The sequence below is a fragment of the Eutrigla gurnardus genome (assembly GCF_963514095.1).
Source record: "Eutrigla gurnardus genome assembly, chromosome: 3".
Classification (NCBI taxonomy): Eukaryota; Metazoa; Chordata; class Actinopteri; order Perciformes; family Triglidae; genus Eutrigla; species Eutrigla gurnardus.
Genome location: NC_139917.1, coordinates 21826813 through 21854317, shown reverse-complemented (window position 1 = coordinate 21854317; position 27505 = coordinate 21826813). Strand labels below are relative to the sequence as shown.

The 27505-nt window shown below is 40.5% G+C and overlaps 2 protein-coding genes across 2 annotated transcripts; one reads left to right on the top strand and one right to left on the bottom strand.

Annotated features, from left to right (window-relative positions):
• The first annotated feature begins 7327 nt into the window (after positions 1–7327).
• cdkn2a/b (cyclin-dependent kinase inhibitor 2A/B (p15, inhibits CDK4)) lies at positions 7328–10684 on the top strand. Its single transcript, XM_084004852.1, has 2 exons — positions 7328–7738; positions 8885–10684. The coding sequence occupies exons 1-2, from the start codon at positions 7616–7618 to the stop codon at positions 9134–9136; spliced, it is 375 nt and encodes a 124-aa protein (XP_083860978.1). The 5' UTR covers positions 7328–7615; the 3' UTR covers positions 9137–10684.
• A 493-nt stretch (positions 10685–11177) lies between these two features.
• Positions 11178–27185, bottom strand: LOC311011549 (uncharacterized protein). Its single transcript, XM_084006583.1, has 11 exons — positions 27033–27185; positions 23639–26028; positions 22385–22436; positions 22010–22045; positions 19640–19726; positions 19437–19495; positions 19054–19221; positions 15677–15779; positions 14977–15216; positions 12285–12407; positions 11178–11682 (listed from the first exon to the last, which is right to left on the bottom strand). The coding sequence occupies exons 2-11, from the start codon at positions 26023–26025 to the stop codon at positions 11644–11646; spliced, it is 3294 nt and encodes a 1097-aa protein (XP_083862709.1). The 5' UTR covers positions 26026–26028; positions 27033–27185; the 3' UTR covers positions 11178–11643.
• Positions 27186–27505: the final 320 nt, after the last annotated feature.

Genomic DNA, 27505 nt, shown 5'->3' with positions numbered 1-27505 from the left:
AAAATAAATAGCCGTAAACTGACCATACAGTGTGTTTTAATATCTCCAGGCAGCATAAAGCAACTCAAATCTGCTCAATATTAACATGAAACTTTGACCTCAGGCAGACACTTCTTGTCAATGCACAATAGACTCTTTGTTACAGCAAACTGAGTCAGCCGTTTTAAGAATATACAGGAGTTGTTTGCGTTTTGATGGCTAATTCTGGCCCCTTTTGCTGTCTCGCTGTTTCCATGCGTGTATCTATTTGAGCATTGAGGTGGCCCAGTGGCTCGAGACAGTCACACACACGTATGACACGTATGTGGGCGGTGGCTGCTCAGAGTGCATGTGACTGGCACAACAAGAAAATCAGCAGCGGAAGAAAAGGCTGGGCACTCTCAGCTACCTCCCTCCCTCCACGCTCTGCTCTCCATCTGAAGCCCAAGTCCTAGAGAGTCTTTGGCCTTATGTGCTTCTGACAGCCTCACAAACAGCTCACTGATGTCGTGTGTGGGATGAGATGAGACCAAGCGTGGCGCACACATTACTACCACTAGCTGCTCTCCACGGTGTCACCAGACGAAATTGGAAACGCCAGCAAACATGATACTGTGGTATAAACATACCATGTTTGATTAGCAAGACATCAGATATATGGCTGTCACTATACATTAATATGTGCATGAAACTGTAATTTTATATTGAAGAGAACAAGACCAGAAGCCATTTCAAAAAGCACCACTAAAAGCTAGCTTTCAGCTGTCGTGAACACGATAATGACAGGCTTATAGTCGTTACAAGTGAAAACACATTTCCAGCGACATTAGGAAGTAACGTGTCACGCCATCGTCTTACACCAAATTATGTTCGCAGGAACGTCAAGCTACTTCAGTTACCATGAGAATATAATTCAGCATTAATTAAGAGGGCAGATAACCTTTCCATTGACATTTGGTGCCTAATGTTTTTTAAATCGTTTAACCAGATAAAACCCGGTTGAGATAAGAAATACAAAACACATTTTCAATGATCTGGCCAAGAACGCAACAAGTTACACCTCAGCTACATATGATATAATAAATCACAAAACATGTCTTCGTTGCAGTTCCAATATGATGCTTTAAACCAACCAAATGCCCAGATAATTAGCTCATTTCAACAAATTCAATACCATCACTATCAAAGAGTGTTGATAGGCAGTAAAGGAACTTTATTACTAGGTGCAAATAGTGTCGTCTTAGTTTTGTAATTTAAAGCAGTTAAAGCAGTTTCGAGTCAATGAGATGCTGCAATGACTTGACGTCAGACTGCAAATGAACCCCTCAATAGAAGGAGGAAAACGTATGTAATATAGAACAATAACCTCAAGTGGATATTAAATGTCACTGTCACTTACACTCAGCATACATTCATCTTTCAAGTATGGAAAGAGTGGTATGAATCTCCTATTGAAAGTGAAACAGCCTAAATTAAATGTAATGTGTCACAAACACAAAACAGCACACAGCGGGTATATAACCAGATTCATATTTAGAAGTATTTTCACAAAACGAGCCCACTTTGGTTAGAGACTGATTTGGCAGGAGCACTCATCTCATACATCTAACCAAATACACGCTGTGGTGCGACCGTTAAATATAAGGAGATCACTTCTGTATGTAAATTGGCTTTTACATAAAGTTGCATTTCATATGAGGCCTCACTGTTCGGTATCTGGCACAAATGTCTCAATTTTGCCAAACAAGAGGGAACCAAACAGACACTGGTCGAGTTTCACGAAGCCACAAAAGTGAAACAAAGGCTTCACTGATCTGCATGTATGAGGTCACTTCCTCTTAGATGAATGGATTTCATCCTAGCACAACTATTAGGTGACTGAGAATTGCAACACGGCTCTGCAAATATGAATTGTAAAGGAAAATATTCAATAAACACGTCATCATAGCCGCTGTATTTTGGAAAAAGGGGCGAGATGAGTAAAGAAGGAGGAATTTACGACAACTGCATATCATGACTGAGTGAATGGAGCACAAGTACAAAACAAACCCCCCCCTTTGTCGTTTCGCTATTTTCCCTCCACTCATGGAAAGTGTTCCGACTTCAAAGTAAAAAACACCAACATAACAAAGATTTTTATCAGCAATACAGTCTACTGAATTGTGTGTGCTTAACCTCAGTCAGCGTTTGTGATGTGCCTTTGATGTAATGGGCAGTCTGCAAACAGTGGAGGGAGGGCTCGACCGGTATGAAGGTCTTATCGGGACACAGGTCTAATTGAACCACAACGGAGAACTTTGTTGAAATGTTGTGCAGTTTAACCTCGGCGTGAAGATCACGGATGCACCACAGGTCTCAAAACCGTTTGTATCGCTTCTCTGGGAAGTGTTCAGACAAAAATAACATCAGGCAGCTGGAATAAAAAAAGAAACTACAACAATGTGAAAGGCATGTGTGTAAGTAGGACAGAGCCTCGACCCATCACAGCATTGTGAAATACCACATATCATGTAGAATTGCTTACCGGCAACGGGAGACCATCAACAGAAGTGTGTCTCTACATGGCTTATTGAAAGCTAGCCACTGCTGATACCATCATGTACAAAGCATGACAGTGGCATACTTCACATATGTTTACATAACGCCGATCTGAAGAGGCAGAAATATAGCAATCCACATATACTATATACTATTTGACATGAATTAATAAATGTGCTTTACAAAAATGTCCTTTTTTCCTGTAAACACAAGGCAAGCCCACTCTTGAGAGTAAAGGGAACTAGAAAAATAACACAGGAAGGTGGACGTGTCCCGTTGTTACAAATAGGGCATTTTAAACTGTTGTAGATTTTGTGTCAGTACATCTAAGTACCATAATAATTGTAAAACTGTGATGAGCCAAGCATTACACTCACACTGACACAGTCAGCATTTAGGGCATTGAAAGTGAAGACAATAAAACCATTTAAAACAAGTAATAAAAGGGGGATTTCAAATGAACAGTCAGCACCAGATTATTTTGTTCACAGGAAAATCAGAGCAAAGGTATTCCCCTTCCTCGGCTGTAGAGGACAGCGGTGCGGTTTGGTTTGGATTTGGATTGTGCAGCAGTGTGTGTATGCAAAGCACAGTTTGGTAGAGTCAAGTGTGAATGATGATAAGTAAATAAAATAAATAGAACAGAACAACCAAATCGGGGGGAACAATTTTCATTCATTCACTCTCAGAGGCCACACGCTGTCGCATCAAATTTCCAAGCAGCCGACTTCTAAACTGTGTACCTCCGAGTAGGTTCTCCAAATCACACTGTGGAGCTCTGACAGCTTACAGTGATGCCCACATCACTATTGAACACCCTCCAGACTAAGTTGCTAAATTTAGCGATGAAGAGCAGTACTTTCTTCCTCGAGCATTTTTCCTTTGACCAAAAGAACGTTCCAAATGCGCTGATGTCATGAAGTCGAGCCCTACAAAGAAAAACCACCGTGTAAGTCACGTTTGATGATGGCCTCGGTTGTTATTAAAAGAGAGCTTTGATTGTCCCCTCAAAGTCTCTCTATTTTTTTCACTGCATAAAACTGGTGATCTGTTTATTCTTCCATACTTTAAACTGAACATAAAAGGCATAAGCCATAACGTCTGTAATCATTCACAGTGCCCTTTTATTTCACACATAACACACACACACACACACACGCAAACACGCACACATGCGCGCGCACCCAGGGGACTTCCAGGCCAACACACCTCCGCCCACACTTAACCTCCATCGTTTCAGACTATGAACCCCCGAGAGACGGACTCACATTCCACACAGGTCTGCTCACATTTACACAGACAAACAGAGAATTAAGGTTATTGACACACACGCTACCGCAGTCTATTGCTACCCACTTCAACACACTGTATTGTCCAAACACTGCTAGCGCTGCAGCTACATCAGAATATTAGTGGTGCAACAAGCCGACACGTAGCTGATGAGCTAGGAAGTCATGTGATGATCATTTGCCTCATTTCATTGCTCAAACACAAACACGTACTTCCATTTTACATATCTTTATACTGGCATTTCAAAGGATCTGCATACTTTTCACCCCATTATATTTATTTGATGGCTACAATAATAAAAAAAACACAATCATAATAAAAAATTATAATTTGGTATATAGTATGAACTTCCCAGCATATACATTGTTAAAATGAGCTCCATCTTGACCAGCTATAACATCAACATATAATAATAATAATCCAATAAAATAACACAAGAACTCAATTAAATAGAAAAATATATTTAAAAAATAAGATATTACTTTTTTTTACTTATTTCTACATTGTGGTATGACTACTACTACAATTTCAAATTCATGATTTAGTTTCCTGATTACATGGAGTAATTAAGGGTTTGCATTGTGTCCGATTACTTGCTTAGGTGCCTAGATATAACTGGTTGCCGTTTCGCATCAACCTTAATGCAGCACGGTTCGACACTATTCAAACAGAAAATGAAATCAGGAACTACACAGCTGCCCACAACCCAGCTGAACAATCTGATTAATTTTAAAACAGCACAGTAATCACACAGCTTATCATAAGACGGGGATTGTTCTGCTTCTTTGTCCTCAGTGCACTTCGTAATGAAACAGAAGAAGCCTGACAGCAGACAGACACAACACTCACACTGCTCACACTTGAGTGCGCACCGGCTAGCTGAATTCAAGTCGGGGCAGGTTTCAATAAACTAGGGACATGTCTCAAATTAATACTGAACCATCTTTTAATTCCTGCATTTCAAGATTAAATTCTCAGCCTATAAGCACAGTGTCGCCCCTCATTCAATCTGATGACAACCGTGGTGTATTTTATTTTGATAGAGAGGCATAGCTGGCAACCATTATCCCATCTGTGACAAACAATCAGTCCATCCATGCTCACCTCACCCAACACACATTTCATTTACCGATCAATTATCGGTCACATTCCTCACAGAGACCTAGCACACAGTGTGTTGTGTGGTCGATTCTCCTCCAGCATGGCCACGTGCAGTTACACATTCAATAGAAAAGTCAAAATTCATAGCAGAGGTTGAGCAGGTTAAACAGAATGACATTATGGTTTCACCACGACCTTGTCAACAGTTTCAGTAATTACGCCACAAATACTAGTTTTCTCTATATGTTTCTTAGTCATTAACAATATAGAAACTGCTGTTTTACACACAATAGCTGCTGTCTCTCTTCCACCGTGGAGACAGACAGGCATTCCAATCATTTTGTGAAAGGCCTCTGTTGAGTTGATGGACTTGGCCCCATGTGTTTACGCAAAATAAGGTTATGACAGCTGCATGAACAACAGTTTAAGAATATAATTTAAGTCTGCTCAGCAAAAAAGTTTGTGAAATATGACTCCGGATGAGATTTTTCACGTTCTCTTTCTGTTTTGTATATTTCAGGTATTTCAGGACAGCAACAGAAAGCAGAAACCACCATTTCTACTAAAGTTAGACGAAGAAAACTACTTAATACATTGGAATATATCTTGTATTTATCAATATCACCAGCAGATCATGAGCACAGGCCTAACAATAAGGCAGCAATTGGCAGACAGGCGTCTGTGAAAAGCTTTCATGGTAAGTTAAAAATAAAGAAAGAAACATCAGACTGCTGAGATGCACCAAAAACAACAACAACCAGACCTTAAAAAAAATACATAATGCAAAAATCTCAAGGGTCATTCGGTGAGCACATAAAAGCAGCGTTTGATCTTACCATGTGAGGCTTGTGGGGTTAGACGCTGCCAGTTTACATCACAAGGCGCAGGCAGCGAGGCTCGCAGCTGAATATGGAGATGACGTCGCCGTATATTGTTTAGAGATGTTCAAAGATGGCCTTTTTTTCTGTAGGAAACAGTCCCTCCACATATTGCAAGAGGTCACTGGCAATGACCTTTCGGAGTGAGTGGATATTCAGGATTCATCTTGGGGGCAACTGTCAAGTACATCCACAATGGAAGAACCGGTGTTTTTTTAAAACACCTGGCAGTAAAGCCGAGTTTGCCCGAGTTGTAGCTGCCATGACGGTGGCGGTTTCCTTCGCCCGTTTAGCTTCACTTTAAGCTAGGCTAGTTAGCAAACCCTCCTCGGCCTGTTTCACGTCCGTCCGTCTTCCTCCGCAAACCGCAGTTTTTTATGAATGCCTTGCTTTAGGTAGTTGCGTTGACGTGTTAATTACACAACCGAGAGGCTCCTATTTGTTTTTTTCTGATTTCATGAATATTTTTAAAACCTACCGTGTGGCACGACGCTCTCAAAGGTTTCACGCGCAATGGTTAAAGGTCAGCCCCACCCACTCGTATATCCCGGCTACGTCATAATGTCAACTAATGGCAGAAATAAACAAAACGAAAAGATGCCCTTATTTGTCCTTCTCCATCTACTGTATGGTATATGCTGTGTCTGTGCCTGGTTAAAATATAAAATTTGCAATGTATTTGTTTCATGTTTGTTTTTTAGTTTTTCTATGCTTTTGTATTATTCTATGCATCCTGCTGTTTGTGACCCCCTCACCCCTTTTGCTCCCACTATTTCTGGTGTCACATTATCTCGTAATTTTTGCAATCAAAGTAAGGCCCGATCCCCTGACTGTTGGCATTTAATCGACTTTACAAACAAATCAGTTACTGTTGACAAAACAACAACTCTCTCACCTCCGTCTGACAGACAGGACTCTGGACTCTATTTTCATAATAATAGGGATTGTTTATTCTTGTATAGTTTATTATTGTTTATTGTATATGTTTGCACTGTATTTATACACTGTTTATATCTTGTTTTTATATGTGTTATAGTTGTACAGTGTTTTTTGCTGACCCACTGCTGGCAAAATAATTTCCCAGTCTGGGATTAATAAAGTAATTCTACTCTATTCGATTCTATTCTATTCTATTAATCACACACCACTGTCACGTCACATGATCCTCATCAGCAGGGAGGGCTGGTCAGAATAGATCCGGAGACGCTTAAACCTGCATGTTTCAAGATCACTTTCATGGTGTTGCGTTCAAGTTTTATGAATAAAAAAAGAGCAATTCAACTTATAGTCACGCAATATGATCGAATCAGAACGGAGATTCTTGAGTCTGTTTCCAGGAACAAGATTTCACTTTAAGACTCAAAATGAGTTGCAACTAAGTGTGATTCTGTCGCGAAGTGCGTCGTTTGTCGGGAGAAGTCGGTCGTCGAGGAGGAGCGGAGCCGCTAAATGCGCTGCTTCTTGCTGTCAAACTCATATGCGACAGCGCGCATGCGCGAGATCGCGCCACTGCACCAACAGGCAATGACGTCACCCATTCAAAACACCAAGGCAAGCCCAGACACACACCAACCGACCGATCGCTGGACAGGCGATGCACCGTCACTGTACTCATCCGACCCAGACGAGCCGCGGACTGGGGACCGGTTGAAGACGAGCCGCCACTCATCGTCCTAATTTACTTCGCTCTCTGACTCGGGTTGCTTTTTGTTTTGTTTTTTTGTTTTTTTTAGCCGATCTTGTTCCTCAATTTTTCATCATCAGACTACCTGTCAACAAACCGACCAAAGTGACAGATTCACGGACGTCACGCTGCAGTTTTTGGTGACATGAGTCTGGAGGATCAGCTGTCAACAGCCGCAGCGACGGGGAGAACGGCAGATGTGGAGGGTCTCCTGCGGGCAGGAGCTCAAGTTAACGGGCTCAACTGTTTCGGACGAACCGCGCTGCAGGTCAGTGACACCAGATGCGCTTCGCCCCACGACTCTTACGCAGTTTGCACTTAATCAAATGGGAATAGTTAACATCATTAAGCTCTTTTACCCATAGAGGAGAAATGTTCAACCGTGCTAAGATATGTTTCTTTATACTGCGGGGGGGAAACAACGCACCTCATGACGCGCAGTCGCGTGAATCTCTGGGTTTACTGACCAAACTTTGGCTTACTTTTATTGAAGTAGCTTTATCTAGTTGTAGATAATATGATATATGGTAATATCAAGCTGAATTAAACTAAACTTTAGGTCCACAACAAACATTGAATGCTGTTCCTATCTAGGCCTATATTATTAATGTCCCCTCTGTTGTTTTTCCATCCGGCTATCTACATTTAACTGGCCAAGTTACCTGATTACAAGCTTAGTATAGTATTCATAATCTCATCATTACGCCTCATACAAGTATCATAAATTAAGACTACAGTTGGGTTAGGTGTATTTTCTAAAATAGTCCATTACAGCAACACATGAACTTGAAAATGAAATAGTATTTAATGGCTGAAGCCTCTCGACACGCAGACAAAGTGCCTCTGTATCGTCGGTGAGGACGGGTTGGCATCACGGAGACTGACAAAACAGGACACTCCTGTCATCTCAGTTTCATAGTCAACATAATTTCTCTTTAAGAATAAAGAAAACGAAACTCCATTTGAAAGGAGCTTCTAGAAGTCTGTTGCTCAACTCGTTACAGACAGGATTTCTTCCCTGCGTTGCGTTGTTTTGGTGCATTTAATGTGCTGCAGTGGCTCAGATCAGTGTGTTCAGATCAATTAAATTACAGTCCAGTCACAAAGCTCTTACTGGCGATGTCCCGGTAATATGATCTATATGATAAATGCCTTTTTCTAAATGCTGATCAAATATATTTAGGAAGAAAGGCGTGTCATGTTTGAAATACAGGTCAAACTCCATATTATTATTATGTGTCATGTTGTGTGTTCTATTTTGTAAGCTGCTACTGGATGCTTGGATTTCCCTCGGGATCAATAAAGTATATATCTATCTATCTAATATATCTCTCTATTATGATACAAATTATTTGTTTCTGGTTTTATAGTCAAATGAAATCCGATCCTCACTCTCGGTTCTATTGTTGTGAAGGTGATGATGATGGGGAGCACGCCGGTGGCTCAGGTGTTACTGGATCACGGAGCGGATCCCAACTTGACGGACAGAAGTACCGGGACCACCCCGCTGCATGACGCGGCCAGGGCGGGCTTTCTGGACACCGTGCGGCTGCTGGTGCAATTCCTGGCTGACCCGCTGGCCAAGGACAACGCAAACTGGCGGCCGGTGGATTTGGCCCGAGAGAACGGTCACACGGACGTGGTCGCGTTCCTGCAGTCTCTGTAAACAAAATGCATGGCAATGTTGGGATATTCACGTTGTGGACGGGGACTCTGAGAAACGGGGCCTGCAGAGGCCTGCAACCTAAATTATGCACGGACTGTTTTGCTGCAAGACGTTTTTTTTATTTATTTGTGAGTTGGTGTTTTTTTTGCTGACAGGCAGTTATTTTATTTTATTTAAAATATTAACGAAAACGCGTGTACTCAAGGTGTAGGGTCGCTGTTATGACAAATAATAAGTCATATTTGTATAGTGATCAGCTATTCGAGATATTCAGTTTACTGCAACATGACAATTTGTTGCAGATTTGGCTGTATAATTGTAAGGCTGGCAGGCTGTGTAATTTAAACTTCCCCATTAGCCTATACGAATCTCACTGTATATAGTGTACAGTTTTACTATATTTGTCCAGTAAATTGTGTTTTTAAAATGAGGAAATCGTTTCGTTAGAAACCGTATGAGATTATAGTAGGCTTATTCGAATACCTTTCCGTGTCAAATATTTAATCAAAGCCATTCAAACATGTTTTTTTGCACATTAGTGTCTAACCGCTGCATGTTCTGCAAGCATTACATTTATTCTGTAGACCCGGAGTCCCGTTTCCTGTTTGTGCAAATAATATCCACAACATGCTTCTTATGCACTTAAATAAAATATTTATTATTAGGGGTTTTAAAATGTGTCATTAGGAATATGCTTTACATACCGTCTGAAGACTAATCAGGCGATTACTTTAAATAAAGTCACATTATCATCGCTTGTTTTTTGTTTTTAATTATTTATTTTAAATAGCCTATATTTGACAGAAGTTGGTAGACTTAAAGCACCGGTAACGTTTGTCTAAATGACGGTAGAAATGAGTTCTCTATATAAAAGGACGTCAGGTTACAGGGTCGCTATTATGAGTCATTACCGTCAGTACAGTTTCTGCCAGTAATAACAGGAAAGGGAGAAAAAATAAATTTAAAATACACAAACACGAATCGTAAAATAGGCTAGGTTCCTTTACGTATCGTTTTACGTGAGTTCAACATTAGCTTGTTTTAGATTAAGTCTCGCGATAATTATGGCTCAATTCAACCAAAGGGAGGTTTGACAACACGCAGAAAAAGCGTGACGATCATACAACACATTCGTTTTGTCCCCTTAAATTTAATGTGCATATACACACATATGTGTGTGTGTGTGTGTACACAGATATATATTACCATAGCAAACTTGTCAAATACTGTCAAACAGGAGGTCGTTTTTAGATTTTTTTTTTAATTATTAAATTAAATTTGCAATTTTCTTCAAGACAAGAAATTATAATATGCACTCTAATTCAGAGGGCTTTAAATGCCACAACTTTATTCTTTACATTAATAACTTTCTTTATTGTACTTTTAAACTCCAAAGAGCATTCTGTCCTGCATTTCACTGCATAATGTATGAACTGCCAATTAAAATAACTTTGAATCTGAACTGCAAATGATTCAATTACATTTGAGCCAGTTCAAAGTGCTTTGAGCACTGTAATGTCTTACTAACAACTTTAAAGCACGACTTCAAATCTCTGTAGTTTTAACTGAGACGATATATGCTCCATGATGCACTCATAGAGACGAGCCAACAGAGGGGAAATACACGGTGCCAAAATACTGTGCAGGGAGATGACGTTCGGGTACAGCAGATAAGAAAAAGGAAACGACAAACATGAGTGGTAACAGAAGGCCCAGCACTCCAACAAAAATGGCCAATTTAATTATGTTGATGAATCTTATAGTATTTCAAAGATTAAGTGTGCAAATATCTGCAGTTAATGTCAATAAATGCAGTCAGTTTATAAAGAACTCCAAATCATGGGGGGGAAAATTAATAGTATTAAAATAAAATTTAAATGTCCAAAAAAAAACAATTAATAAGACAAAACTTTACTCATGTGTATGCGGGTATATTCAAGTTTTTACTCGAGTACATCTGCTACTCTCAAGACATCAGATTCAACTTTAAAAAAATATTATATTAGTTGTAACTAAAGGGAGTAACAAAAGTATTCATGTCCTGAACTCGTGAAGCATTTTTATTGTATCCTGCATTAACAGCAATAAAGACACCAACGGTTTACAGGCAAATATATACAATTGAAACGTTTACAGACCACAAAAAAATATAAATCCACAAAAAATAATATTTTGTATAATCTTTAGAAGACTTAAAATCTTTGTTGATCTTTTGAGAGGTTTCTTACTGAAACGTGGCGCTGACAGAAAAGTCGATACTGATGAGTGTTCCCGTGAAAAAGAGTAACCTGTGATTGAGTATGAAGTGGGGGGGGGGAGGGGGTAGTTTGAGTAGAGGAACACTGAACTTCAGCTGAAGACAGAGCACATGCATTATTTATGTGAGGCACTTTCTTGTGATTCACTGATGAAAAACCCCACAGGCAGGGTTGAGTCTGTTTTGTCCGTGTCGGCGGAGGTGCGGGCGGTGTCTGGGATCCGTTTCTACTTCATTGTTTTCTGCACGCTCAGTGTTTTGGTAACATTACCGACGATTGTGCCATCCACTGAAACAGAAGGAACAAAATGGCTTTTTTGGCTCACAGAACTAAAGCAACAACTTTTAGATGTGTTTCAGGGTAGTGAGAGGCAAAAAGTTAATAACCTTAGAAACTTGAAAAGAAAAAACAAGGGGGGCAGAATTAAAAAGTAAAAAAAAGTTGCAGTTCCAAAAAGCTTTTTTAAAGTGGAAGTGTTTCTGATAGACACTTTTTGACTACTTACCTTCCTGGTAACGGATGTACCCAGTGTAAAACATTAACGTGGTTTTCTGAGGTACAACTGTTTATTAAACATGTGCACTCTTATTACACATTCAATATCTTTATTACCACACATCGGTCGGTCTCGCAGCATTGCTCACCCAGGCACTTGGGCCTCATAGTAATAATTACCTTCATGAGCAGGTTGCTTTTGACAGACGTAATGCTCCAGATGGTTTGATTATTCTTTTGAATAACTGTTTAAGAGGTGGCTCAGTGAGACGGGAGGCAGTATAAATGAGATCTCAGTCTAAGATAGCCCGCTAAAAGATAAATAGAGCCTCTGTCATGACCTCTCCAAAGACTTAGTGAATGGAAATGAATCATCATGAAAGTTGACAACTTACTTTCAAGGTCTTTATTGTCTGAGACCAGTCCATCTGACTAATCTGAGGTATTGCAGTCAGCAGGATAGTGCTGGCTTTGTTTGCGTTCTCCTTCATCGTCTTCATTACGTTGTCAACACAGACCTAGGGCAGGGGAAGAAAAACAATCGCCGTGTGATAAGAATAATTTACTCAAATGCAAATTTCACATCCGTAGGGTTTCTTTAAAAACCAATATGAATCTATTTTAACGTAAGATCATATGGGAATTGCCACAAACGTATGAACTTTTGAGCAGTGAACCAGATTATAAAGAACTTTACGTTGAGGTCTTAAACGGCACTGCTGTAATATCAGTTGAACATACTTAAAATTAGGGCAGGGAAATACATTTGCTGAATCCTGGATGATATTGAGTTCATCTTGCACACAAACAAAACAACATGAAATAAACACTTGGAAAAAAACATGTTTAATGCAAAGGCCTATTTTACATTTAGATTCAAGAAAGAGCACATTTTACTGCACTGATGTCAAGGTTCCAGCTCTCTGAAATGTGACATTTAGTTTGATCTCGAGTATAATCAAATCACGAGGAGGACCTGCGTGGACAATTCACATCGCTGCAGACTGTGAGAAGAGTATATTGTTTGTCAAGCAGCCAGCTGTGTCCTGCACTCCAATGACTTTATGTGATATTAATGAGGCACTTGAGTCATTTCACCTGCTGCGTCTATGACACTGGAACTCATCACATTATTAACCTGAACAACATTGCTACTAGAGGGTCAATAAAAATCTAAATAGTTCCAGAAGAATTCTTATTTATCTGCTGTAATCCCAGAAAGAAACAGGGGACTCAAATATTTAGGTATATCTGCATGAATGATGTGATCATTTTCCCACTTCAGAGTACAGTAAGTTACAACATGATTTCCGTGCTCGTGTTTTGTCCTGTATCCTTAATTAACCCCTCTCTATGAGTGCTTTGTTTCATGTCACATTCAATGATAGGTTCATGTTTTTGTGGTGTTTGCCAGGATGAAGACAGTGAAGCTGATGACTCAGTGTGACTCAACCTCCTCTGGCAGTGCTTCCACCGGAGGCTGGCAGGCAAGCTGACTGGAGGGAGGGAGGGAGGGAGGGAGGGGGGGGCAGGAGGTAGCATGAGGCTGGGAGGGAGTGGAGAGGGAGGGGGCACGGAAGGATGTGGTGAGCGTTTCTGCAACAGGAGGGGGAAGAGGTCAGCTGCAGGAACTCGGAAGTGGAGTTGTGAGTTTGGCTGGATCGGTGACAAATGAGCCAAAACTCGCCCACACACAGTATATCAACTGCATTATCCAGAGTGTGTGACAGAGGGAAGGTCACTCGGAAGCCAAAAGAAGCCACAAATACTCTAGACTGCATACGGAGAACAGATGGTGAAAACCTTTGTTGAGAGTCCATAATAGTGATAAAATGGAACCCAACATGGTTTAGAAATATTGTTTTCTAAAAAACGCGATCTGCTAACTTTAAACACTGCAGAAAAGGCTCAACATTGCTTTTGGACCAATTGAAACACTTCCGCAAATCAGCTTCAAGAGGAACACAGGAAAGTTAAACTTGTGAGTCATTAAGTTAATACCAAACAAGTTTACGTTTCCTTGTCGAATATCCTGGGAAAGAATATGTTTTGTTATCTTTAATGAAGCTATCAAAAGGTAATTCCCAATTTGTGAGACACATTAAATGTGTACCTCAGTGGCAAAAGTGCTCAGTGGCAAAAACTGAGGAGGACCACCTTGTGTTTCCTGCTACATGAAGACGGTTATAACTGTGGTTTACAGTAAACAAGGCTCTTATTTATTTTAAGCACAAGCACAGAAAATCTTCACAGAAAGTGAGGAGAAAAACAAGCTAGTGATTATTAGTTTTGCATCAAAGCACCAAAATTCCTCAATGTAAGTTAAACCAAACAAATGTTTAAAACTGAATAAATTCAACAATAAATGACTTGGCTGATAAAATAAAATTTTAAATAATGAGTCCTGCTACAGCATCAAAAGATGTGAACGTTTCGTTTTGCTCATAATAAATAGAATTTCAGTCTGGCACATCTTTTTATAGATGTGACCGTCTGGCCGTCACCGTGAACATTTTTCTCTGTGAGAGCAATGATTACTACCTTTATGATGTGTCGCAACCGTACTTCTGGCTCAGAGACAACGTGGGAGGACTGGATATAACACTGCAATAATTGTTTTATTGTGCAAATTTCACAAGTGGTGCACACCTGTGTAAATCAAACGATTCAACACAATTTCATCGGAAGAAGAAATTATTTTTACAGAGCCAATCGTTATGAGTCATAGACCCTCAGGTTCCTGGATTTTTTGGAATGTCTGAATAAATGCTGTTCAAACCTTTTAGAAAAATCAGCTGTCTGGTTCGAAGGAATGGGATGAATAATGAGGGGGAAATCCCAGAGACAATTTGTAAGCAGTAAAGGAATGGTGAGAACTCAACTGGGGGAAAGGCATCATGTTCATACAGACAACAGAAGGCTAGGAAAAGCTTTCCCTTTATCCAAGTTTCTCCCCAAGAAGTGAATGGCAGCTGTTGCCATCGTTAGAGAGAGACATGATAGTCCACCCAAGGTGCCGACACACAAGGCACAAACAAGGACAGAAGAGACCGCAAAACAACAACAAACGTCTAGTCTGCCACTCACCGCCTCCTCATGCTCCTTCCAACAGTCATAGTCTGTTGCCATGGCGATGCTGGCATAGCACAAGCCAGCCTCTTTGGCGAGGACCACCTCTGGCACAGTGGTCATATTGATCACGTCAGCGCCCCACTGGCGGAACATCAGGCTCTCGGACCGCGAGGAAAAGCGCGGCCCCTCGATACTCAGCATAGTCCCTCGCATGTGACACTTGACCCCCAGGCTCCGCGCCACCTCCAGCAGAACCTGAGCCAGGATAGAGAGTTAGTAACGGTCTCCATAAAGCTGAAGAGGTGCTGACAAGGTTTTAGTAGTTGTTTATCTTGATCTTTAAAAACTGCACTGTTGAAGAAATAAAATAACAAAAAAAAAGTATATCACCATTTATATATTTTGTTTATGGGTGTCTTACATCATAGTTGCAAATGGGTTTTTTTACCTCTATTTTGGTTGGGGCAACTTCTATCAATGTTGCAGAATATATTTCGATAATGTTGTTCTACAAATGTAATAGTACACAAAATGTCTTAAAAAGGGGTAATAGAGAATTTGAAAGGACATTCTAAATTAGAGAGTTAAATAAAAGATAATTTCTGAATAATAGTCATTTTTTAAATAATTTTTAGAAAAACTTGCATGAATGCTCAGTGAGTACAGGAAGTGACATGTATGACATGGCATTATGTAAAGATACTTGAGGACTCACCGCTCTGGTTCTGTTGCAGAAAGGCTCAGCCATAGGGATATGGCTAACTCCTGGAGGACTGGTGGGCTGCCCGTCATACAGAGTCTGAGCTCTCTTAGTAGTCCTGACAAAAAGAAGCACACAGGAAGTACCAACACTTAGTATCCAAAGTAAGTTAGGATGCCATTGTTAGGTTAAATTAACCAAATTCCTACAAAATTATGATGTAGTCTGATTTGTGTTGTATATCTTAAAATATATGCAAAATGTATAAATAATAGCCAATGGCATGTTTTTAATTTGAACTTTAAATTGAATTGGCGAATAACTTTTTTTATTACAAAAATGAAATATGTTTCGTGACCAAGTGGGGAAAACAACAATTCTAAGAAACACAATCAACATGAACACTAGGATACCAAGAACCAGCAAATTAAAAGTGAATTGGTCACAATCATAACCTTAATAACAATTAGCCTGCTGGAAATCTTCTAAATCAGTGACCGTTTTACTGATAAACCACAACTTTGTCAAAGTGAATGAATAGTTTCCGCAACCTATCCAGGACTATAAAAGCATTAACAGGGAACAGCAGCAGCCTGGTGTCTTATACCCCGCCAGCAACGGTTGTCCAAATTCCAGCTCTGCTAAGTCAGTGGGGTTCCACCAGGCACAACGCCAGCCTGCCAGCCTTCGGCTCTTTATGGAGCCGGGTCGCGGGTATATAAGAGACTGACTCACTTAGCCTAGTGACCCTCAATCCCCTCAGCTTGTTTAGTATGTACTAAATTCTATTTAATAGTTTGGTTATATCGTATAAACATCACTGTGTAATGAGGTCATGAAAAAGTTGTGCTGATTCATGGTATAATTTGTTTTTTCTTCCGTTTTCCATTGCCGAGTCTTACCACAATTATCTCAGCCATCCAAAATATGTCCGTCAACAGTAATCTTTTTAAGTTGATGCCCAACCCTATCTCTTACAAATAACTCACGTCATTGCTTAAATAGTTTGAGCCAGCTGCAGCTCCACCCTGCTGAATATAAGTGGACTATGAGCACCCAGTACAGTGCGTGTTTATGCTACAGAAATAGAGTTACCTTGGCATAGCATTTCATGAGCAATGTCATTTGAGAATGGTTGTTGCAAAGAATGGCTCACATAGCATATACTTAAATATTTTAAACATTCCTAAAATGCAATGATAAAGCTTTGAGAAACCATAGCACTATTCAGATTTTATTCCCAAAGATATAAGCCCAGTCTTAGTTTGTAAAAAACAAACAGTATTGGGTATTATCCATGCACCCATGTTGGATTGAATCTGTGTCTTGAGTTATCCGTTTTTAAATATTGATGCTTCTGAAAATGAAACAATATCCGTTATTGTCAACCCAGGACACAGTTCTGTAAAGTATTCCTCGAAATTTGTGGAGCCACTGGCGCTCGTGTCTATATTAGGCTTTTAAAAACGGTCTCGTCCGTTTGTTTTTTGTTTCTTGTTGTATGTGTTGTTTGTATTATGGACCTCCCAGGGGGTGAGTCTGGAATAAAGCTTTCAACAATATTCATTATATTGTTTCAGCCTTTAAATCCGACACATTTTCAGATAAAGGAGGCGACGTGAAAATCACATCAGCTTAATGGCAAAGTGAACAAAACAACACAAGATAATCTAAATCAAGGATCAAACCAGGAGGATTGCGGAGGAAGTGCAAAAAGCAGGTGAGACAGTTATGCTAGGAATCAGCAACGCTAACCTATAACAACCAAGTGTTTGCTTTAGTTTGCGTTCGTTTGCCAGAGAAAACAAGTAAGATGACATAACATTTGTGGATTCAAAGTGAAACTTGCCGTCACATGCTGCAGGACAAGTCTGAACAAGTCCAAACAAGCAACTCCCTCAATTCTGATAAATAGATCCTCCTCTGTGCTTGATGCTGGTGGTAAAGCCACTTACGAACAGGGGCAAGCAAAGCCACGGGCAACATGCGGGCGTACAGGGAAACACACTGACATGACTGTGAGAAAGCAGTATATCCATTCAGCTAGCTGCCAGGGTCATCAACATATAAATGATATGTCTGGAGATCAGGACTGCTGAGAGAGTATGCTTCCCCATTTCAGAGAAACAGAAAGATATTCTCAGGTTTACCAGCAGGAGTGTTTAACTCTTTATTCTTTATTTCAAGGATAGCCCCTTGAGATGTACCATCTCATTTTCGAGGGGGGTGCTTACAACTCGAAGGGAGAATCAGTTTGGATTTCAAATTATTTAAAACCAAAAATACATTATTATTGGACTAGGACAAATAAATATGGGTATTTATCACAGATCGAAATAAACAGGAATCAGACAACCCATTTCATTTGTAGTCGACGCACACCAAAAACATACAAGCACTGCCAATTGAGGTCAATAGAAACTCTTATTCAAGAAATTCAAATTAACTTGAAAATGAGGGAAGGAAAGTGCATCGTCACGTCAACAAGCTTTCTTCACGACAGCCAACAAAACATTATAGTAGGAATCTGTCGCTCAGTGAAATGAAGGAGAACTGAAGGCTGAAATTCCCACAACTCAGTGAAACAAAGTGATACATCAAAATGAATGAAACACGAGACAGACAGGAAGGAGCCCAAAAAAATATCTGTTAATAATCGTAGTGGTTGTCAACCGAGGAACGTCACTGTGACAACATTTTGAATTCTCACCGACGCCCTGAGCTAAATGCGACACTTGAGTCACATTTAGCAAAGCATCAGGCAGAGATTTAACAATTCTTCCCACAGAACATGATTGTAAGCAAATGTTGCCGTTGTCAAATGTGTGAGGCAAGTCAAGCTTTCTCACTGAGGTATCTGAACTTTGTCACACAGTAACATGAATCCTGAGAAGCGTGAGAAAATATAACACACCGCCTGTACAGTCATTACAGGATGGAACGACAACCTTCAAAAACCGACAAAAAGTCAAACTATTTTTAAAAAAACACACTACTACAGCTTTATGAGCGGCGTTGATAAAACTGAAACTGTTGTATAACAATGGCAGTCATGTGGTGGTGATCAGATAGGTGCTTGAAATAAACTTTCCCGAACCGTACCGCTCTACCAGCAGTGATGGTATGCTTACAGGGAACAAACAAGAGCAGTGGGACAGAAATTGCTCATATTTGTGCATTAAGATTGTCTGCTATTCTTCACACACCGGGGGGGGAAGCTACTTGCGTGCTTCTTGTAAACACAATGAATGATTTATTTTTGTAGCCTGTATGTGAGGTAGTTTGTACCTCTTTATACAATAACTTTAATTCAATATGATAACTGGCTTTTCAAAATCAATGTTATTTATATCCTGAACCATAATCTGCTGCTTTGATCACATCCCACTCACCTATCAATGAACTGATCGATAATGACAATGTCTCCTGGCTGGATCTCCTCTCGCAGTGAGCCACAGGCCGTGGTAGCCAACAGATGTGTGCAGCCCTCTTCTCTCAGTGCCCAGATGTTGGCCTGGTAGTTCACGTTGGACGGCATTATGGTGTGTTGTCTCCCATGCCTAACAATAGGGGTCATTCAAGGTACACATAGTTTATTCAGGTTCATTGATTTTTGTCGTGGTGAAGGTCTGAAACACGCAAATTTCCACTTGGTACCTCATTGTGTTATGGAGTGAAATATTGGAAGGATGGAGTATAAATGAATGTCCACTAGGTGGTGGTAATAGAACATGTTTTGATCATTTGCATTTTAAAGTAGAACACCCTTTCCTACCTTGCAAGGAGCACACAGTCCACGTTTTTTATCTTCCCCAGTATCAGAGCATCAGATGGCTTTTCACGAAGAGCAGAATAATTCAATTATACATAAAACATACTACTGTAAGGAATCATTCACAATCAAAACAGGACAGAATGTCAGAGGAGCTTAATGTTTACACTGCTCTATTTGTCGAGAAACATCTTTGGACTACAAACCTTTCCATATGGTGTGTCAACATAACGCTCTGTTCTTCCCTCCAAGATATCGGGATCATCAAGGCCTGAACCACCAATGATTCCAATCTAATCAAAATAAAAGACACACACAAGCAGAATGCCAATTTAACCAAACCCTATCCAATTGTAAACCAATTAAAAAAGACAGAACAATCAAACTCTTCAAAAAAAATGGTGCTTAAAATGATATGAGCAAACATTCATATCAGTTACTAACTAGTCATTTAGAAGATGCTGCTATTCCTGCCCTTAGAGAGAAAGTTAGCTATGTTTGTTAACATTTAGTGTTGACACTCCGTTAACCACAACGCTACAGGGTTTGTATATTTACTAGGGGTGTGACGAGAGCCCAGAGATAAGACAAAACTCCCGAAGCATTGATACACTTGACAGCTGCGATGTCAGAGATGCTGAAGATGCTGTAGTTGCAGCACGTTGTTCATGACATACTTGGTCAGGCTCCGTTTGCACTATTTGCACTCTGTATTGACAAAGTAGAACTTTGATTTGGTTTTGCACATATTTACACTTGGGGAAAAGAAATATTTTATTTTATTTGAACTTTTATAAATGTTTGTTTCAGTTTAAATTAGTGAAAGAAGAAGTTTATTAAAGAGTTATAATAAAATATTTCAAAATGCATGTGCAACTCTGTTAAATTAAAGTCTGTTAGTCCAGTCATGTATTTTGTCGTTGTAGTTTTCTTAAAGGAGTCATAACCTGGTTTTATACGTATCCAGCCCCCCTTGGATCGCTTTGGATCAATTCGTAAAACTTATTAGAAAAAAAAAAAAAAAATTTAATCAAACATTGAGCTTGTTCTGACCCTTTTTCGTACCGCGATTTTATCACGCGAGATTACGCGCGAGGTTTTGACTGGTCCGGATGTGCATTGTATAATATGTAATGAGGCGCGCGTTGATTCGCCGCAGGAAGGACAGAGCCGGGGGGGCTTGCCTGCATGCAGACTCCAAAACATAAACAGCCCCCTGTCATGGCGCACACACTAAATGACGAACCTTACGGAATTCAGGCATTTATGTACGAACCAGAGTCGGAACCCGAACCGGAGAGTGAAGAGCCAGAGACGGTTGAAGAGACACGTTTACAGCAGGACGTCAGGTAGCGGACGGGGGGGGGTTGGGTGGTGAAAGAGGGGTGGGCTTATGCAAGTAGCCTCCACGGTGACGTCACCGAAGGCGCAGAATCAAAATCTCGTGCTTTAGGAATGCACACCCTTGTGTGCTATTCCTGTTCGGAAAAAGAGCAGAAGCGAAAAAACGGCGCCACTTTCAAACTCCAGCCTTTCAGGCAAGTTTCAACTGAGGTCAAACACAGATATGCATGTTTTAACAAGAGAAATTGCGATTTCCTGGTGATGACTCCTTTAAAATCTCGTCTCGTCTCGTTCTCGTGAACCCAATATCGTGTCTCGTCTCGTGAGCAGTGTATCGTCACACCCCTAATATTTACCCAAGCACTTTACATATACTTCACTAGATCCCACAAGCAAATTTTTTAAAACTCGAGTAATTTGGAAAAATGGACAAAAGTCATGCATTCAAAGATTTCACTTAAGTAAAATTATGCAAATACAATTAAGAAAATGTCCTTGTATAAAAGGTATAAAGAGAAGTAGAAAATGTAAAACTATTATATCATTACAGTCTAATTATCTATGCATTCGTGCAAAAGCAGGATTGTATTGTTGTTGTTTAAGTGGAACTGTTTAATACGATATAACCATTTGGTCTGCTGCTACTAATGATGATGGTTCCAGCTGTGCTTGTACACAGATCCTATTGTACCTATCCTGTGTTAGGTAGGCGTGTTTAATCTGTAAAGTAACTAAAAGCTGTCAAATGAGTGCAGTGAACCACAGAGTTAAATGTTTCCCTCTGAAATGATGGAGGATTAAAGTAGAATGAAAAGAAAATACTTGAGTAAATGTTACAATTCACTCCTGCTACACTACCTGCTGACATATGTCACACATCTGACTTCCGGCAACGAGCCAAATCAACGATACACCTGAGATGGTTCACCTCTATCGTTAGCTTGTTTCCAGTCCCACATGGAGCAACGTTGCCGTTAGCGTGCAACTGTTAGCTTGTGCTATTTAGCCATCGCAGTTGACTTCAGCCTGTAGGTAGCTTTGCTAATACAGTGCGGTGCTAACGGCTAGTTACGAGCCTTTTCCCCCGCCACTTCCAGGTTTGTGACGGTAGCATATCTGGTGGGAAACTACGTTACCTAGCCATGTTCATTGATTTCAGCCCGGCGCTGATTCAAACGTGCGAGGTTCAGTTAGTGACGCTCTCAACGTGACATTAAATGTTAGGTTATTACCTTAATGGGCCATGAGGTGGAAGCCATGACGAGTTTCTAGCCTGTAAATGGGAAGATTTGTGAAGAAGTTGCGAGAGAGGAGAGTCTTTATAACCACAGCCGTTAAGAACATGCGTCACCACAACGGACATCAGTGAAGTCTCTTCCGTTTGAGTTGTTTGCCTTCAAAATAAAGGCACGGCAATAAATCAACATTTTAAATGGGACACGCAGCTATTGGCTATTTATGTAGTCCTTTTGACTTTTCAAAGCTAATAATATGTTGGTCTTCCTACCTATCCGTTGGTTTCCATGAATTTTAGTTGTTTGTAATTTTGTAGTTAGACAATGTAGTAAATACTTTATTATTTAGCATTATTGAGCACACCACCATACTTTCAGAACTGTAACTGCATTAATACCTGTTTCTACCAAGTTGATATGCAAACTGATTTTCATTATAATTAAAAGAAAATGCATACTCGAAAGTAGAAAAAGGCCCATTAAAATCAAAATACAAGAACATGCTTTTGAAATTGTCTGCAGCCCTGTGAAATATATTGTATGTGATTAATAGTATATATATATATATATATATATATATATATATATATATATATATATATATATAGAAAGTAAATTATGATATTTAGGAAACTTTCATTCCTGTTTGCTCATATATATGGACACTGGTAGGACTCCAAAGACCAACCTCACACACACCAACACACACCACAAAAAAGTATTGGACTGTAAGGATTTTCTAGCTCTATAATCAAGAAACAAAACATTTTGCATTCAACCCTTCTGCACAAAAGAGTGCTATTAGCACTGCACTTTGCATATCTGTATTCTGGAAGGTTTATGAAAGTAAGAGAGCAAAAGCTATATGGCATGAAATAGAAAGTTAACTCTAGAGCTAAGCTGTATGTTTAGTTTAGGAGGTACAGGAACCAGATAAGAGGTTTGAGTTTGGTGGATTTGAATGCAGAATTACGACTACTCCTCATTTATGAGGCTAGAAATTGATGCAAAGCAATTTCCTTTTTTTAAATGTCCTACGTTAAATAAGCAGAAGACCCACAGCACACACGGTTGCTCTTTACTGTTTATTTTAAATAAAATTCAATTCAAAAGAGCCTGTTCAGATATCAACAAGTATAACTCCATATGCAGCAGTTAGAAATTATTTTGTCTCAAGAATAAAGCTGACTTATGATGAGCAACAAAAAAAAAAAAAATTGTAATCAACATTATCCCTGAGAGCACCTTAGAAATGTAATAAAGAAATCAATGAATGAATTAAAGAAAATGAATTTCCTGAATACAAATGGACACTTTAAGAAGATGTACCACTCCCAATAGTATTTAATTCTGCCTTAGGGTTAGGGTTCGTTCATTGTGACACTTTGCATGTAAAACAGAGGGGCTTCAGGTGTTAACACAGTCATGTAAGCGAGCGTCCAATGAACTGTGTCACAGTCGAAACCACTTGCGGTGGCATTTAACGGAATATGTGTATTCACCATATCCTTCAAGATCTGGTGACCATTGTTTTTGATGTAAAATACTGCTGGCAGGCATAAACTGCTGAGGGTGAATCCATCTGTTCCCACCACACACAGCATGAATCTTGCGCTTCCATAAAACTACCTCGGAGACTCCAGAGGGGTGGGGTCAACTGGGTCATCTGTGGTGCTGTCGATGCGATTGTCCTTTTTGGTGCTGCTGACCTGGGTGACACCGTCATTAGCAAAAGAGTCGCTGTCACTATCAATGGTAATGACAGTGGGCGAGTTCTTCCCTGTGTGTTCATTACTCCTGTGTCTTTTACTTTTCTTCTTGTTTTTCTTCTTTTTCTTATGGTGACGCTTGCTTCGCTCATGAGAGTTTTCGTCATTGATGAGCTCCACGCTGAGGCTCCTGCTAGTCTTTCTTGACTGGTCTTTGGATTTTTTACGATGCTTGTCCTTGCTCTTTTTCTTGTGCTTTGTTGATAATATGGGGGAGTCACCTTCAGCATTTGAGTTGGAAGGTGTATTTTTGGATGTTTCCTCCAAATGTCTTGTTTTGTATTTCCTCTTTCCACCAGGCTTGCTATTGTGAGACTTCTTTTTCGTTGAAGGGGAGCGACTACTGGAATAAGTGCGAGAACGGGAATGCCTCCTGTCCCATCTTGGCGAGTCCCTGCTGGGGCTCCTAGAGTGTCTATCTGAGTACTTGTGGCTACTGTAGTAGTAGGACTGCTTCTTTGTGTAATGAATCCCACTATCACTTCTCTCTTGACTGTAACGCCTATATGACTTAAAGCTGTGATCATCGTCCCTCTTTTTATAATTACCGTCATATTTTGAGAGGTCCCTGCCACTGGAGTAAAAATATCCTCTTTCTCTGGATAGTGTGTTGACACTGCTGTGGGAGATCACCGGGCTCCTACTAGAGTGCCTGCGCTCTGCACTTCTTGACCTCCTCTTTCTCCTATGGTCTCTGTCCTTTGACAAGTCCCTCGATCTATCTTTTCTGTTGGACTTGTGTCTGCTAGATGTTGAAGAGCTACATCTTTCTTTTGAACCCAACTGATGATAGTGGTCAGTTTCTACATTTTCTGACTGTCCAGCACCACTTGGATCACTACTCTGTGAAGCCATTGGACTGAGACTGGCGAAGCGGATGTGTTGAGGTAGAAGAGGCACTGCTTTAATATCTTCACTGGCAGACTCATCAGAGTCAGAGGACAGCTGGACCAGCTCTGGAGTCCTCTCTACTCTTGGCTTCACATAACTCACAATGACGCAATCATCGCTATCATAGGACAGACACTCTTCATGGTTAACTTCACCCCGAGTCTCGTCCGTTTGGTTATGAGGACTAATTTGCTGTGGAGAGGAGCCAAACTCTTGTGTCTCCTCCTCTAAACTGCTGTCTGTGTCTGAGTCAAAGACTGACAGACACTCTGCCCTGCTCTGTTCTGCTGTCGTAGAATACGATGGCCCAGGAGTCTCATCATCCCACATAGAGTGGCTAAGAGTAGAAGTGGAGTCTCCTGGGGGGTCCATCTCCCCCAAGTGGTCCTCATCCTCTGAGATAGCTATTACAGACGAATTGGAACTGCTGGCTTCATTTGAGGAAGGGGCTGGGCAGTCATAGACAGCATGCTGGTCGTACGCCTCCATATTGAAGGGAGACTTTGCGAAGCAGATGAACTCATGCAGAAAGTGCTCTGTGCGCCCCTGGAGGAATGGCCTGAGCTCTTCCTGGATAGCTCCATCCTCCATATCGTAACGTGTAATGCGTGACATGATGATGTGCTGGACTATGTTGACCAAAGAGCCGTGGGCTCCATATAGCACAACAAGTTCTCTTTTCAGCCAGGGGATGAGTCTATGTAGGCAGGCAGGATTTCTTCGGAAGAACTCAGCTGTGGTGTCTCTGGAGCGGCCGCCATCCCGGACATTCCGAACCCTAACCCCTCCTCGGTACAGTTCCCTCCTGAAGTTCACCATTTCTTGCTCTCTGAAATTGTTCACTGCCCTGCCTTCACTCGCAGCTCTCCTCTTGGCTGCCAACTTCATGATCATCCGCCGCATGTATCGGTCCTGTGGCTGTTGAGGAGGGTTTGCCGATGCTTCAAACATTACTCCATTGTCTGGAGGCAGAGCTGTCCTTCCCTGCATCTGTCGATGGACTCCCGTAAGGGTTGTGCGGTATCTAAACCGCATTCCCCCAAAAGTCCCAAAAGAGCCATTATCCACCGGCTTCAGGTCATACTTCTTAAAGTCTTGCTCTGATTTTATACTGTGATAAATGGAGCTAAATGACTGTTTGCATAAAGGGCACTCGGCTTTGTTCTTGGACCACTCGTGAATACAGCGGAAACAGAATTTGTGTAGGCAGAGGTCCAGGTAAGAAATATTGTGAAAAATGTCCAAACAGATTGGACATTTGGAGTCCGGTGACACCTCCGCAGACATTGCTCCAGAGGTTTTCTTTCTGCCCTTCTTCTGGCTCTGCTGCAGGGCAATCTTGATTGCTGCCATGATCTGACATGAAAAGAATAAGAAAATAATTATATTTTTAATTGTCACACTTACCAAACCAGAATGCCCGATGCCTAATTCAATTTTTGTGAATGAGCCATTAGGATTATGAGCTGCTGCCGCCGACAGGTCTGTCCTCACCCAAGTATTCTTCATCATTTGTGTTATACCGAACAATTTCTCATCATGATGAAAATGAGGAAATACCTTTCCACGTTCTAGAAAATACGCTATGGTTAGTAGTTCAATGTCTACTTTCATTATTATGACATATCAGTTCAGTTTGTCATAACAATATTTCCGGGTGCATAGCTACAAAATAGCCTTACATACATTTAAGAACCCTACACGTCCATCTTCCATGTATGAATAAACTATTTGAATTTGTGTTATATCATGAGTGTATCTCATAGTAACGAGATTCAAGATACGAAAAGGCCGCTTTCATATCAGACACGTATTGTAATGAGAAACAGAGCAGAATAAGTAAACGAAACGATTGCTCGACTCAATTAGGCCGTGGATAGTGTTACGATAAGGTTATGACAGTCCCTGAAACATATATAGACTACTTTCACGTTCCTGATGTTACATCGGTTGGGTTTTATTCGTCTATCACTAGCCTTGATAAACACGTCACCACTGAGAAGAACACCGATCCGAATAAAGCTAACGCACAATAAGATCGACACTCGTTTTTTACCATCGATTACGTTGTTGTTTTCGGTTAGCTTCAGATAGCCTAGCGAGGTCAGTTTGTATGGTGTCCGCTCACAGAAGTCACTAGCGTTTGTTACGGTAGCATTAAGCATTTGGAAATATCCATACACATGAACTATTCTGTAGTTGGCACTACCAGTGGTCCAAAGTCTAGCTCACGAACAACTTCATTAGCTAAAGTTAGCATGCTAGCTTCGTAGGCTAGGACGTTATAGCTATGTAGCGTTAGCTAGGCAGGCTAGGACCTCAACGGCGAGTGAGGACGAGGAAAGTTGTACAATATTTACTTCTGGCTTCCTCAGACACGTATGTGGTTGGCAACGGCCTTCTCCGTCTTGTAGATTTCTACATTACTGCCACTCAAAGCAACGCTTAACGATACCAGCAGTCATTGGCTTCATAACACTGCTTCCATCTCCACCCGAAGATTCTCTTTAGTTTTTAAAATTCAAGCTGCAAGCCACTTCCGCCGTTCACAATAAAAGCGTCGTAATTGGGTTTCGAAGAACTACCAAAATAAAAGGAGTCTCTACACACATTATCAATTCATATTTTTAAAAAATGTCCTACATTTTTACTGCTAATAGCTATTACACAGTATACGTTCTAAAACCCATAAGAAGCACACTTCCGGCCGATAGTTAACAGAATAATATTTAGATTTCGGGCATTTTTGTCCACTTTGTCCAAAGTGACTTACAATAAGTACATTTCTCAAAAGAAAGAAACCACAAGATATCATTGTCGATAAAGTAAGAGC